The sequence below is a fragment of the Ornithorhynchus anatinus genome, chromosome 19 (assembly GCF_004115215.2).
Source record: "Ornithorhynchus anatinus isolate Pmale09 chromosome 19, mOrnAna1.pri.v4, whole genome shotgun sequence".
Lineage (NCBI taxonomy): Eukaryota > Metazoa > Chordata > Mammalia > Monotremata > Ornithorhynchidae > Ornithorhynchus > Ornithorhynchus anatinus.
Window position 1 is genome coordinate 21281171 of NC_041746.1, and position 13897 is coordinate 21295067.

A 13897-nucleotide genomic window follows, 5' to 3' on the forward strand; every position below is an offset into this window, starting at 1 on the left:
CTCTACGCAGACGACATGCAGATCTACGTCTCCGCCCCCGTCCTCTCCCCCTCCCCTCGGGCTCGCATCTCCTCCCGCCTCCGGGACGTCTCCGCCCGGATGTCTGCCCGCCACCTAAAACTCGACGTGACCGAGACCGAGCTCCTCACCTTCCCTCCTGAGCCCGGTCCTCTCCCTGACTTCCCCGTCGCCGTGGACGGCACGACCGTCCTTCCCGTCTCTCGGGCCCGCGACCTCGGTGTCATCTTCGACTCGGCTCTCTCGCTCACCCCACGCAACCGGTCCGTCACCAAAGCCTGCCGGTCTCACCTTTATATTATCGCCAAGATCCTCCCTTTCCTCTCCACCCAGACGGCTATCTTACCGGTACGGGCTCTCGTAATATCCCGGCTAGACTACCGTGTCGGCCTTCTCTCCGACCTCCCTTCCTCCTCTCTCTCCCCGCTCCGGTCTGTTCTTCACTCCGCCGCCCGGCTCATCTTCCCGCAGAGACGCTCTGGGCATGTCACTCCCCTTCTTATACACTTCCAGTGGTTGCCCATCGACCTCCGCTCCAAACACAAACTCCTCACTCTAGGCTTCGAGGCTCTCCGTCACCTCGCCTCTTCCTACCTCTCCTCCCTCCTCTCTTTCTCCCGCCCACCCCGCCCGCTCCGCTCCTCCGCCGCCCGCCTCCTCGCCGTCCCCCCGGTCTCGCCCGTCCCGCCGTCGACCCCCGGGCCGCGTCCTCCCGCGGTCCCGGAACGCCCTCCCTCCTCGCCTCTGACAATCTGATTCTCTTCCCCTCTTCGAATCCCTACTTGAAGCTCACCTCCTCCAGGAGGCCTTCCCAGACTGAGCTCCCCTCTTTTTCCCTCTGCTCCCTCTACCCCCCTTCACCTCTCCGCAGCTAAACCGTCTTCTCTCCCCTTTCCCTCTTCTCCTCCCCCTCTCCCCTCCCACCCCCTCGGCACTGTACTCGCCGGCTCATCTGTATATATCTTCATCACCCTATTTATTTTGTTTAACGAGATGTACAACACCCTGATTCTATTTATTTGCCATTGTTTTAATGAGATGTTCTTCCCCTTGTCTCTATTTATTGCCATTGTTCTCGTCTGTCCGTCTCCCCCGATTAGACTGTGAGCCCGTCAGAGGGCAGGGACTGTGCCCACTTGTACATTCCAAGCGCTTAGTACAGTGCTCTGCACATAGTAAGCGCTCAATAAACACTATCGAACGAATGAATCATCGTCATCGTTCAACGCTCTCTCTACCGCAACTCCCACTGGGGCGAAGGGGAAAACGCGGCGCGTACAGTATGCGTCCGTGACTCGGTCGGTAAGCGCCTAACGGATACCAACATTATTACTGTGATGAGAATGATTATTATTTCTAATATAACTATCAATGAGCAGCTTCGAATGGGTTTCTGGAGAAAATCGCTACAGGGGGAGGCCGAGATACAATGCCATTCTCCCCGCACGTCCTGTTGGAAGACGGGGGCGCCTTGAAATCTCTTACCGATCGGTTAGGGAAAGGAAATATCAGCAGATCGAAGTTAAGGCGAGAGTCACATTATCCGGGTGGATTTAGAGAGCGGAAATCGAAGACCTACCTAAATGGGCGACCTCTGGAGAGTTGAGCTTCTCCAGTAACATCTTGGCCACCAATTCCTCCGGAATATCGTGCCCCTTGAGGAGTAGATCTTGAAGCTAGAAAAAATAATAACGATATTGGTATTTGTTACCGCTCACTGTGCGCCCGGCGCCGTTCTAAGCGCCGTGGGAGATTCGGGGTCATCGTGTTGTCCCGCGTGAGGCTCCCGGTCTTCATCCCCGTTTTCCAGATGAGGTCACTGAGACACAGAGAAGCGGAGCGACTTGCCCACGGTCACCCGGCTGGCAAGGGCGGAGCCGGGACTCGAACCCGTGACCTCTGCCTCCCAAGCCCGGGCTCTTTCCACCCACCACGGGCCGCTCCACGATACCTGCCCGCTGAGCCTCCCCGCGGTCCGAGAGACTCCGCGGGAGGCGCCCTCCACTCACCGTCTGTCCGCATTCGCCATCGGCGGCCATGTTCTCTTCGATGATCTGCAAAGCTGAGAAGGCGGGCGGGACGTAAATAAACCGGGTAGAGCTGCCAGGAAAACCACCGAAAAATAGCCGCGGGGCCAGACGCGACGCAGAGCGAGTCGTCGGTCGCTATTCCGCTGCCGGAGGCCAGGGGAGAGGTTTCCTCCCTGGGCGGAATCCGGGCTTCCTTTGTGGTAGTCCAGCGACGGAGGGTTAGGGGGATTCAAAGAAAGGAAGGGAAGTAAGGAAGAAAGAAAGACAGCAAGAAAGGGAAGTGAGGAAGAAAAAAGGGAAGTAAGGAAGAAAGGAAGGGAAGAAAGAAAGGGAAGTGAGGAAGAAAAGGGAAGTAAGGAAGAAGGAAAGGGGAGGAAGGCAGAAAGAAGGGGAAGTAAGGAAGAAAGAAAGGGAAGTAAGGCAGAAAGAAAGGGACGGAAGGCAGAAAGAAAGGGAAGGAAGAAAGAAAGGGAAGTAAGGAAGAAAGACAGAAAGAAAGGGAAGTAAGGCAGAAAGAAAGGGAAGGAAGGCAGAAAGAAAGGGAAGGAAGGCAGAAAGAAAGGGAAGTAAGAAAGAAAGACAGAAAGGGAAGTAAGGCAGAAAGAAAGGGAAGGAAGAAAGAAAGGGAAGGAAGAAAAAAAGGGAAGAAAGAAAGGGAAGTAAGGAAGAAAGAAAGACAAAGGGAAGTAAGGCAGAGAGAAAGGGAAGAAAGAAAGGGAAGGAAGAAAAAATGGAAGAAAGAAAGGGAAGTAAGGCAGAAAGAAAGGGAAGTAAGGAAGAAAGAAAAAGACAGAAAGGGAAGTAAGGAAGAAAGAAAGGGAAGTAAACAGGACGAGCCGGTGGTGACTACCAGACTGTGAGCCCATTGTGGGCAAGGACTGTCCCTGAACGGTACTTTCCCAGCGCCTAGCACAGTCCTCCGCACTCGGTAAGCGCTCAGTACATGCGAGGCGACGGATGAATGAACGAGTGAGGCGTGGCGTTGTCTCTGACTCCCTCCACGCTCCACCTGGGATAGAGAGGACGGTGAGCGTGGGGCCATTTGGATGTGAGCGTGACCCGCGGGCGGCTTGTCGGCGTCACCCCAAGGAGCCGGTCCGGCACAAGGGCCCGGTCCGGTGATCCGTCGGAACCCCGGGTCGGCAGTCGATCGACGGATCGATCGGAGATCCCCGTGTGATCGCAAACCTCCGGGTCACCCATCCGACCTGGACTTCGGTGTTCTCCCGTAGCCGCCGGTCGCTCTGGGTCATTAATGAATTTTCTCTCTGCGATCTCCGAAGGTCGGGGAGCTTGGTCGGCTCGGATAGGAGGAGAACCGGGAAAAGACCGGGTCGGCGAAGGCAGGGAGCACGTCTACCCACTCTACCGTACCGTATTCGCTCATTCGGCCGTGTTTACGAGGCGCTTACTGTGTGCGGAGCACTGGTCTGAGCCCCGGCGAGGGCACGGCAGACCAGATCGACTGAGTCGAGGACGACGCCCAGGATTCGGGCTCGGGAGATGGGAAGAAAAGTGGTATCGTCTACGCAGGGCGAAGAGAAGCACCGAGGCCTAGCGGGTAGAGCCCGGTCCACGAAGTCGGAAGGACCTGGGTTCTGATCCCGGCTCTGCCGTACGTCGACCGCGTGAGCTTGTGGGTGAGTCACTTATCCGTCCGTCCTTCCACCCGCCCGTCCTTTCTCTCTTTCTTACTTCCCTTTCTTTCTTCCTTACTTCCCTTTCTTTCTTTCTTCCTTACTTCCCTTCCTTTCTTCCTTCCTTTCCTTTCTTTTTTCTTTCCCTTTCTTCCTTCCTTACTTCCCTTCCTTTCTTTTTTCCTTACTTCCTTTTCTTCCTTACTTCCCTTTTTTCTTCTTTACTTCCCTGCCTTTCTTACTTCCCTTCCTTTCTTTCTTCCTTCCTTCCCTTCCTTTCTTTTTCCTTCCTTCCCTTCCTTTCTTTTTCCTTCCTTCCCTTTCTTCCTTCCTTCCTTTTCCTTACTTCCCTTTCTCCCTTACTTCCCTTTCTTTCTTCTTTACTTCCCTTCCTTTCTTTCTTCCTTACTTCCCTTTCTTTCTTCTTTACTTCCCTTTCTTTTTCTTTCTTCCTCTTTCTTTCCTTCCTTCTTTCTCTATTTATGTATATTAATGTCTGCCTCCCCCTCTTCTTTTCCTTTCTCTTTCTTTTCTTTCTTTCCTTCCTTCTCTCTCTATTTATGTACATTAATGTCCGTCTCCCCCTCTTCTTTTTCTTTCTTTTTTTCTTTCTTTTCTTTTCTTCCTTTCTTTCCTTCCTTCTTTCTCTACTTTTGTATATTAATGTCCGTCTCCCCCTCTAGACTGCGCACTCACTGTGGGCAGGGAATGTGTCTGTTTATTGCTATATGTTACCCTCCCAAGTGCCCAGTACAGTCCTTTGCGCACCGTAAGGGCTCAATAAATACGACCGAACGATACCGAGAATCGGCGGATACGTTCCCTGCCCATAAGGAGCTTACGGTCTAGAGGGGGAGACGAGTCAAGTAAATAATGAATGAAGCCCAGTAAGTCATTTATCATACATAACAGACTGACGTAAGGGCCGCGGGGTGGGCGGCGGGGCAGATATCAGCCGTCCGGAGGACGGAGATCCGAGCGTGGTTTCGGAAAATCGATTCGAGTTTTACGAAAGCAATCGACGTTTATCGGGCGTTGGCTGTGTAAATAAATACATAAGTAAGAACGACGTTCACAAGAGCTGTGGGCCTGAGAGGGGGAGGTGAAGAAACTTCAGCAGAGGGGTTTAATTTCCTTCTTCACTAGCACGAGAGGGATGGCAGATCTCGGGGACGGCTCACGTTCTATTCAGCTTGATTTCGACAAGGGGGCCTGAATACAGAGGAAATAGGAGACCGGAAACCGCCGGCGTCCCGACGATATCTATCGTGCGGATCGCGCTCACCTTCGATGCATTCGCACTTCCACGCCTGCGATATTTTTTGGGCTAACGTGGTCTTTCCGATCCCCTACAAAAAAGGAGACGTTTTCACTAATTTATTAAGCATCAATAGAAGATGCAAGTTAAATCGATACCCCTGGAAAGAGACTTCAAAATAATGTTTCCCCAGCAGCACATATAACAAGTTCCAACTCTGTGCCTTCAGTAATTTCCATATTCATCCGTGGCATCAGAATTTACCGTAAGTCACATTCGGGGTGTTGGAATTTACCACAAGTCACCTCCCGAATCATCCAGCGATCCCTTAACCGGTTTTCTTTTCCGGTCGTCGTAGCCTTTTCAGATTTTCCCGCACTGCCGGGCAGCTAATGACATTTCTTGTCGAATTCCAGAGCATCGGTTCTAATACTAACGACGGTGCCGGTCGAGCGCCCGCCCTGCGCCGAGCGCCATTCTAAGCGCGGGGGGAGATGCCGAGGTCATCGGGCTGTCCCACGTGGGGCGCGCACGCTAGTAGGGCGCTCTGCGCACAGTAGGCGCTCCCTAGACACGGCCGCCCGACCGGACGAATGGAGACCGACGAGGGGACCGGAGGAAGGAGAGGCAAAACGATATTTCCGCGTAAGTCGGGGGGCCGACTCGCCCTTCTGCCTCGCCGCCGGACTGTCGGCGGGGAGGAAACGGGAGGGATCGGAGGGAGGACGCGGGCTAAGGATCGGCCGGCGGTCAGAGGAGCTCGAGAGGAGAGGGAGTTGGCATTATAGGGACTTGGATGTCACGGGAAATGGGTACGGAGAGGTAGGAGGGAGCAAGCCGACTGAACGCTTGAAAGCCGCGGGCAAGGAGAATAGAGTACGTGCTTCAAAAATCCCATTCTTATCGCTATTATTATCATTATTGCGTACGAGGTTCATAGCAGACCCGCTGCCTATAGGCCTTTCTACTCGTTTCGTCGTCTGTCTCCCCCCGTCCGGACTGGGAGCCCCCTGTGGGGTGGGGATCGTCTCCGTCTGTTGCCGAATCGGACCTCCCAAGCGCTCGGTACGGTCCTCCGCCCGCTGGAAGCTCTCGAAAGATACGACCGAATCTTGAGATATCCGCTGTCCCAAACCCCACGGTGCGGGACAGCGGTAGTCGTGAGGCCAAAATCCACCTGACCGATACGAATTAGCCAAATCGTTTGCCAGAACTGGCTATTTAGACGGTGGGAAAGGGTTACCGAGGGATTTGCTAGCGTCCCTTTCCCCAGAATGCTTTGGAACAGGACGGGCAACTAACTGCTTTTCTTGGATTTGCAGGAACGGTCTCGATTCGGGAAGGAGGAAGCCACCGGATCGATTACCTCGGCGGACCTTTCCCAGTTCCACCCTGGAAGAGACGTCTTAATGTGAAAGAACCGTGAGGTTGCGGCGGATACGTAGAATTCGGCGGGAAGGGGCAAAATCCAACATCGAAAAGGAGCGTGAGCGAGCGGAAACAGACCGGGCCGGGGAGACGGGGGACCCGGGTTCTAATCCCGGCTCCGCCGCCTGTCCGCTCCGTGACCTCGGACGAGATGCGGGACTTCCCCGGGCCTCAGATCCCTCATCTGTAAAACGGGGATGAAGACCGCGTGCGTCCGGACCGTCTTCCATCAGCCCCAGCTCGGTACGGTGGCCGGCACACGGCACGCGTCCAACGGACATCGTTGGGAAAAACAAATCCGAAGGTACGGCTTACCGGTTTTCCAAATATGACCACGCAGACGGGTTTGGACAGCAAAAAGGCCTCCTCGGCTTCATCTTCCCCGAATATATCTACAAAGGGATGGGTCTCTTCCCTCGACGCCATGACGGGGTCGAGGCGATCCTGCAAGGAGACGCGATCGAGGTAACGACGGGCGAGGAAGAAGCGCGTTGAATAGGGCTGCTCTTAGCCAGGTCAAGCTCTTCTGAGGGGGCGAAGTCACCCCAGAATGGACCTTCCCATCTAGGGCACACAGGAGACGGAGACGCGAGTAAGAGGAAAAGATAAATGAGAAAAAATACAGGTAACGGGCAGGTGAACGGCGGGCGCTCTAAGCACGGGGCCGGGGGGGAAGGGGATAACGAGGAGGTCGGTCGTTGGGACGAAGCGGGGACGGATGTGATCCGGCCAGTCCGGGAGAGGCGATGACATTCCCGGGTGTGAGTCTCTCCCACGGCTCGGGACGGCGCCCGGCACGGCGTGAGCGCTTCGGAAATCTCCGGCCGGCTCGGGCGGCGCGAAGACCACAGTCCTGACGTCAGGGTGGCGGGCGGAGCCCGGGGGTCGGAGGGTCAGGGGTCCCGTGGAGCCCCAACTCCTCACTCTCGGGCTCCGAGCTCTCCGTCGCGCGGCCCCCCTCCTACCTCACCTCCCTTCCCTCTTTCTCCGGCCCAGGATATTTATTTAGAATGCAAATCTTTCAAATGAAGAAAATATCTTGGGCATATATATCTCTGATCCTGTGCATTTATATTGATGCTGTCGATGCCTGTTTGTTTTGCTGGCTGGCTCCCCCCTCCTAGACCGTGAGCCCGTCGTGGGGGGGGACCGTCTCTCTTTATGGCTGAACTGCCAAGCTCTTAGCCCAGTGCTCTGCACACAGTAAGGGCTCAATAAATACGATGGAATGAATGAATCAATCCGGTTTGGATGGCTTTCTTTCTTCCTCATTTCCCTTTCTTTCTCTCTTACTTCCCTTTCTTTTTTCCTTACTTCCCTTTTCTTTCTTCCCTTTCTTCCTTACTTCCCTTTCTTTTTCCCTTACTTCCCTTTCTCTTTCTTCCTCTTTCTTTCCTTCCTTCTCTATTCGTGTATATCAACGTCTGTCTCCCCCCTCTTCTTTATCTTTATGTTCTTTCTTTCCTTCCTTCCTTCTTCCTCTATGTGTGTATATTAATGTCTGTCTCCCCCTCTTCTTTCTCTTTCTTTCTTTCTTTCCTTCCTTCTTTCTCTACTTATGTATACTAATGTGTCTCCCCTTCTTTCTTCCTTTCCTTCCTTCTTTCTCTATTCATGTATATTAACGTCTGTCTCCCCCTCTTCTTTTTCCTTCTCTCTTTTCTTTCTTTCCTTCTTTCTCTACTTATGTATAATGTCTGTTTCCCCCTTTTCTTTTTCTCTTTCTTTTCTTTCTTTCCTACCTTCCTTCTCTATTCGTGTATATTAATGTCTGTTTCCCCCTCTTCTTTTTCTTTCTCTTTCTTTTTCTTTCTCTATTTATGTATATTAACGTCTGTCTCCCCCTCTTCTTTTTCTCTTTCTTTTCTTTCCTTCCTTCTTTCTCTATTTATGTATATTAATGTCTGCTTCCCCCTCTTCTTTTTCTCTTTCTTTTCTTTCCTTCCTTCTCTCTCTATTTATGTATATTAACGTCTGCTTCCCCCTTTTCTCTTTCTCTTTCTTTTCTTTCCTTCCTTCTTTCTCTATTTATGTATATTAATGTCTCCTCCCCCCTCCTTTTTCTCTTTCTTTTCTTTCTTTCTTTCCTTCCTTCTTTCTCTACTTGAGTATATTAATGTCTGCGTCCCCCTCTAGACTGCGCGCTCACTGTGGGCAGGGAAGGTGCTCTGCCCACGGTAAGGGCTCAACAGATACGACCGAATGAATCAACCAATCAGTCCGGCTTGGCCGCCGGTGTCCCCGGCCCCTCCTCCGGGCCTCGGGGACCTCATCTGCAAAATGGGGATGGAGACCGCGCGTCCCACTAGGGACGGAGACCGTGTCCGGCCGGATTTCCTTGGATCCGCCCCGGCGCTTAGTGATCGGTACGGCCCTTGTTTAGCGCTCGCTATTATAATGCTAATAACGTTGGTATCTGTTAAGCGCTTACTAGGTACAGAGCACTGTTCTAGGCGCTGGGGGAGGAGATACAGGGTCATCGGGTTGTCCCGAGGGAGGCTCGCAGTCCCTATTTTCCAGATGAGGGAACTGAGGCCCAGAGAAATGAAGTGACTTGCCCAAAGCCCCCCGGCAGACAAGCGGCGGTGGCGGGATCAGAACCCACGACCTTCCACCTGCCAGGTCCGCGCCCCTTCCGCCACGCCGGACTGGTCCCGCTCTCCCGAGCCGTCGGCGCAGCGCTCTGCACGCGGCGACCGCTCAATAAATCCCCCCGATTCGGAAAGGCCGCGCGGCTTCCACTCTCCCAGGCGGTCGGCCCGGTGCTCCGCACACAGTGAGCACCTGATAAATACCCATTTAGAAAGGCCAAACCGCTTCCCCTCTCCCGGGGGGTCGGCCCAGCGCCCCGCACACGGTGAGCGCTCAATAGATACCCCCTATTCAGAGAGGCCAAACCGCTTCTACTCTCCCCGACGGTCGGCCCAGCGCTCCGCACACGGTGAGCGCTCAATAAATACCCCGATTCGGAAAGGCCAAATCGCTTCAACTCTCCCCGACGGTCGACACGGTGCTGTGCGCACGGTGAGCGCTCAATAGATCCCCCCCATTCAGAGAGGCCAAACGGCTTCCACTCTCCCCAACGGTCGGCCCAGCGCCCCGCACACGGTGAGCGCTCAATAGATACCCCCGATTCAGAGAGGCCAAACCGCTTCCACTCTCCCCGACGGTCGGCCCAGCGCCCCGCACACGGTGAGCGCTCAATAGATACCCCCGATTCGGGCAGGCCGAAGGGAGTGTGCGGGCAAGAAGGCCTTAAGGCCGATCCCGGCCCAATCTGGGAGGGAAGAACTGGGAGAGGAGGAGATGGGGGCGGGAAAACAGGAATGACGGGGGGGGGGAAGCGGGAGGAGTCATTCATTCCTCCGTCTTTACTCGGCGCCTCCCGTGCGCACGGCACTGTCCCGAACGCCTCTCGTGTGCACGGCACCGTACCGAGCGCCTCCCGTGTGCGGAGCGCGGGGCCCGTGCGCACGGCACGGTACCGAACGCCCCCCGCGTGCACGGCACCGTACTGAGCGCCTCCCGTGCGCGGAGCACGGTACCGAGCGTCTCCCGCGTGCACGGCTCTGTACCGGACGCCCGGGAGAGGCCGTCCCCGGCCAGGCTTGGGAGGAGGACTCGGGATCGCTTCTCCCGGAGCCGGGACGATCGACCGAGGGGCGGGGGGGGGGGGGGGAAGCACCTACCGGGAGGCCCGGCCGGCGGGGCCCGGGAATCCTCGGCCTGCGGCGGGATGCGCCGCCGTTGCCATGGCGGCGGGAAAACGGCCGGGGCGGGAGGAGGGGCGGGGGGAGGGGCCGGATCCTTCGCCCGCGTCCCTGCCGGCGGGAGCCCGCGAATCCTAGGGGAGACGGGGAAAAAAGAGGGAGTTTTAATCATCGTAGCCGTCATCGTCGGGATGGTCTCTGTTAGGCTCTCATTAGGTTATAATCGTCAGCAGCAGCATCGGGGCGAGCTCCGTTAAACTCTCACTAGGTTACAATCGTCATCCTCATCGGGGTGGTCTCCGTTAGGCTCTCGCTAGGTTATAATCATCATCTTCATCAGGACGGTCTCCGTTAGGCTCTCGCTAGTTCTAATAATGATCGGGATGGTATCTGTTGAGCTCTTACCGGCTTATAATCGTCATCATCAGGATGGTCTCTGTTGGGCTCTCACTAGGTTATAATCATCATCATCATCATCATCGGGATGGTCTCTGTGAGGCTCTCATTAGGTTATAATCGTCATCGGCATCATCGGGATGGTCTCTGTGAGGCTCTCATTAGGTTATAATCGTCATCGGCATCATCGGGATGATCTCCGTTAAACTCTCTCGCTAGGTTACAATCGTCATCTTCATCGGGATGGTCTCCGTTAAGCTCTCGCTAGTCTATGATCATCATCATCGGGACGGTCTCCGTTAAGCTCTCGCTAGGTTATAATGATCATCTTCATCGGGATGGTCTCCGTTAAGCTCTTGCTGGTTTATGATCGTCATCTTCGTCATCAGAGGGTCTCCGTTACGCTCTTGCTACGCTACGATCCTCGTCGTCGTCATCGGGCTGTCTGTTAAGGCCTTACTAGGTTATAATAGCGATGACAATCCTGATATTCGTGAAGCTCTCCGCGTTAGAATAATACCGATGACGCCGATGGTCTTCGTTGAGCTCTTACTGGGTTATGACAGTGATGACGATGGTGATGTTTGACAAGCTCGTCCCGTTATTATAATAATAATGATGATGATGGCGGTGTTGGTTAAGCTCTTTCTGTTATGATGATCGTCATCATCATCAGGATGGCGTTTGTTAAGCTCTTACTGGGTTATAATAATCATCATCAGGATGATCTTTCATAAGCTCTTAACTGGGTCATAATAATCATCTTCATCAGGGTGGACTTTGTTAAGCGCTCATTAGGTTACGATCGTCATCGTAATTGGAGAAGCAGCGTGGCTCAGTGGAAAGAGCACGGGCTTTGGAGTCAGGGCTCATGAGTTCGAATCCCAGCTCTGCCACTTGTCGGCTGTGTGACTCTGGGCAAGTCACTTAACTTCTCTGTGCCTCAGTTCCCTCATCTTTAAAATGGGGATTAAGACTGTGAGCCCCACGTGGGACAACCTGATTCCCCTGTGTCTACCCCAGCGCTTAGAACAGTGCTCGGCACATAGTAAGCGCTTAACAAATACCAACATTATCATTATTATTATCATCATCGGGATGGTCTTTATTAAGCTCTTACTAGGTTATGACCGTCATTTCATCAGGACGGTCTCCGTTAGGCTCTTACTAGGTTATAATCATCATCATCATCATCATCACGATGGTCTCTGTTAAGCTCTTACTAGGTTATAATCATCATCATCATCATCATCACGATGGTCTCTGTTAAGCTCTTACTAGGTTATAATCGTCATCATCATCATCGGGATGGTCTCTGTTAAACTCTTACTAGGTTATAATCGTCATCGTCATCATCGGGATGGTCTTTGTTAAGCTCTTACTAGGTTATGAGCATCATCTTCATCGAGATAATATCTGTTAAGCTCTTACTAGGTTATAATAATCATCATCATCATCGGGATGGTCTTCGTTAAGCTCGTACTAGGTTATAATAGTAATGATAATCGTGATATTTGTGAAGCTCTTCCTGTAATAATAATAATAATCACGATGATGGTGTTTGTGAAGCTCTTCCCGTTATAATAATCATCATAAAAATCATGATGGTATTTGTTAAGCGCTGACTATGTTGTAATCGTGATAATAATAACGATGATGGTATTTCTTAAGCGCTACTAGGTTATCACGATAATAATGATGATGCTGGTATTTACTAAGCTCTTACTAGGTTATAATGATGATAATCATGACGGTATTGCTTAAACATTTACTAGGTTATAGGAATAATGATCATGATGGTATTGGTTCAGCTCTTCCTGTTATAATAATAATTATTATGATGGCATTTGTTCAGCCCTTACTGTTATAGTAATAATAATCATGACGGTGTTTGTTAAGCTCTTACTGTTATAATGATTATTATTATCATGATGGCATTTGTTAAGCTCTGTTATAATAATAATTATTATTATGGTATTTGTTAAGCCCTTTCTGTTATAGTAGTAATAATCATCATCATCATCGTGGTATTTGTTAAGTTCTTACTAGGTGATAATAATAATTATGATAATGTTTGTTAAGTTCTTACTATGTTATAATAATAATCATGATGATATTTGTCAAGCTCTTCCTGTTATAATAATAATATTAATCAGGATGGTATTTCATTCAATAGTATTTATTGAGCGCTTACTATGTGCAGAGCACTGTACTAAGCGCTTGGGATGAACACGTCGGCAACAGATAGAGACGGTCCCGGCCGTTTGACGGGCTTACAGTCTAATCGGGGGAGACGGACGGACAAGAACAATGGCACTAAACAGCGTCAAGGGGAAGAACATCTCGTAAAAGATGGTATTTGTCCTTGCTAGGTTATAATAGCAATAATAATCATGATATTTGTTAAGCTCTTCCTGTTACAGTAATAATGATGATGATGGTATTTGTTAAGCTCTTACTAGGTTATAATAAAAATAATCACGACGGTATCTCTTAAGCTTTTACTATGTGATGGTAATAATGATAATTGTGATGGGATTTCTTAGGCTGTTACCGTCATAAGAATCACGATGGTATTTGTGAAGCTTTTACTGTTATAATACTAATTATGATGATGGTATTTGTTAAGCTCTTACTGTTATAATAATAATGATAATAATAATAAAGATGGTATTTATTAAGCTCTCACTAGGTTATAATAATCATCATCAGGGTGGTGTTTGTTAAGTTCCTGCTAGGCTGTAATAGTAATGATAATCATGATATTCCTGAAGCTCTTCCTGTTATAAGAATAATAAAAATCATGATGGTGTTTGTTCAGCGCTACGTTGTAATCACGATGGTGATGATGATGATGATGATGATAATAGTAATGATAATGATGGTCTTTCTTAAGCGCTACTATCCAATGATAGTAACGATGGTATTTATTAAGTTCTCACTAGGTTATAATAATCATCATCAGGGTGGTGTTTGTTAAGTTCCTACTAGGTTATAACAGCAATGATAATCATGATATTTGTGAGGCTCTTCCTGTTATAATAATAAAAAGCACGATGGTATTTGTTAAGTGCCGACTATGTTGTAATCATGATAGTAATAATGATGATGATAATGATTTAATGGTGATGATGATAATAACGATGATGATAATAATGGTGATGATGATGACGATGATGACGGATAATAATAATAATGTTGGTAGTTGTTAAGCGCTTACTATGTGCTGAGCACCGTTCTAAGCGTTGGGGTAGACAAAGGGGAATCAGGTTGTCCCACGTGGGGCTCACAGTCTTCATCCCCCTTTTACAGACGAGGGAACTGAGCCACAGAGAAGCGAAGTGACTCGCCCACAGTCACATAGCCGACAAGTGGCGGGGCCGGGATTCGAACCCATGACCTCTGACTCCCAAGCCCGGG

The 13897-nt window shown here is 51.0% G+C and overlaps 1 protein-coding gene across 12 annotated transcripts in view; it reads right to left on the reverse strand.

Annotated features, from left to right (window-relative positions):
* The window catches only part of AK9 (adenylate kinase 9), a 77122-nt gene extending 65796 nt beyond the window's left edge, over window positions 1-11326 (reverse strand). For 8 of the 12 annotated variants that reach the window (XR_005661085.1, XR_003753717.1, XR_003753718.2 and 5 more), the window contains exons 1-6: window positions 10487-11326; window positions 10061-10215; window positions 6687-6935; window positions 4971-5034; window positions 2028-2080; window positions 1598-1694 (exon numbers count right to left, since the gene is read on the reverse strand). Coding sequence is in view for 8 of the 12 variants with exons in the window: in XM_039914755.1 (XP_039770689.1) it covers window positions 1598-1694; window positions 2028-2080; window positions 4971-5034; window positions 6687-6797 (325 nt within the window). In the remaining 4 variants the exon portion in view is untranslated. Of the gene's footprint in view, window positions 1-1597; window positions 1695-2027; window positions 2081-4970; window positions 5035-6686; window positions 6936-9331; window positions 9693-10060; window positions 10216-10486 lie in introns of those variants that run through there. The other 4 variants (XM_039914752.1, XM_039914753.1, XM_039914751.1 and 1 more) reach the window with 4 other exon arrangements.
* Window positions 11327-13897: the final 2571 nt, after the last annotated feature.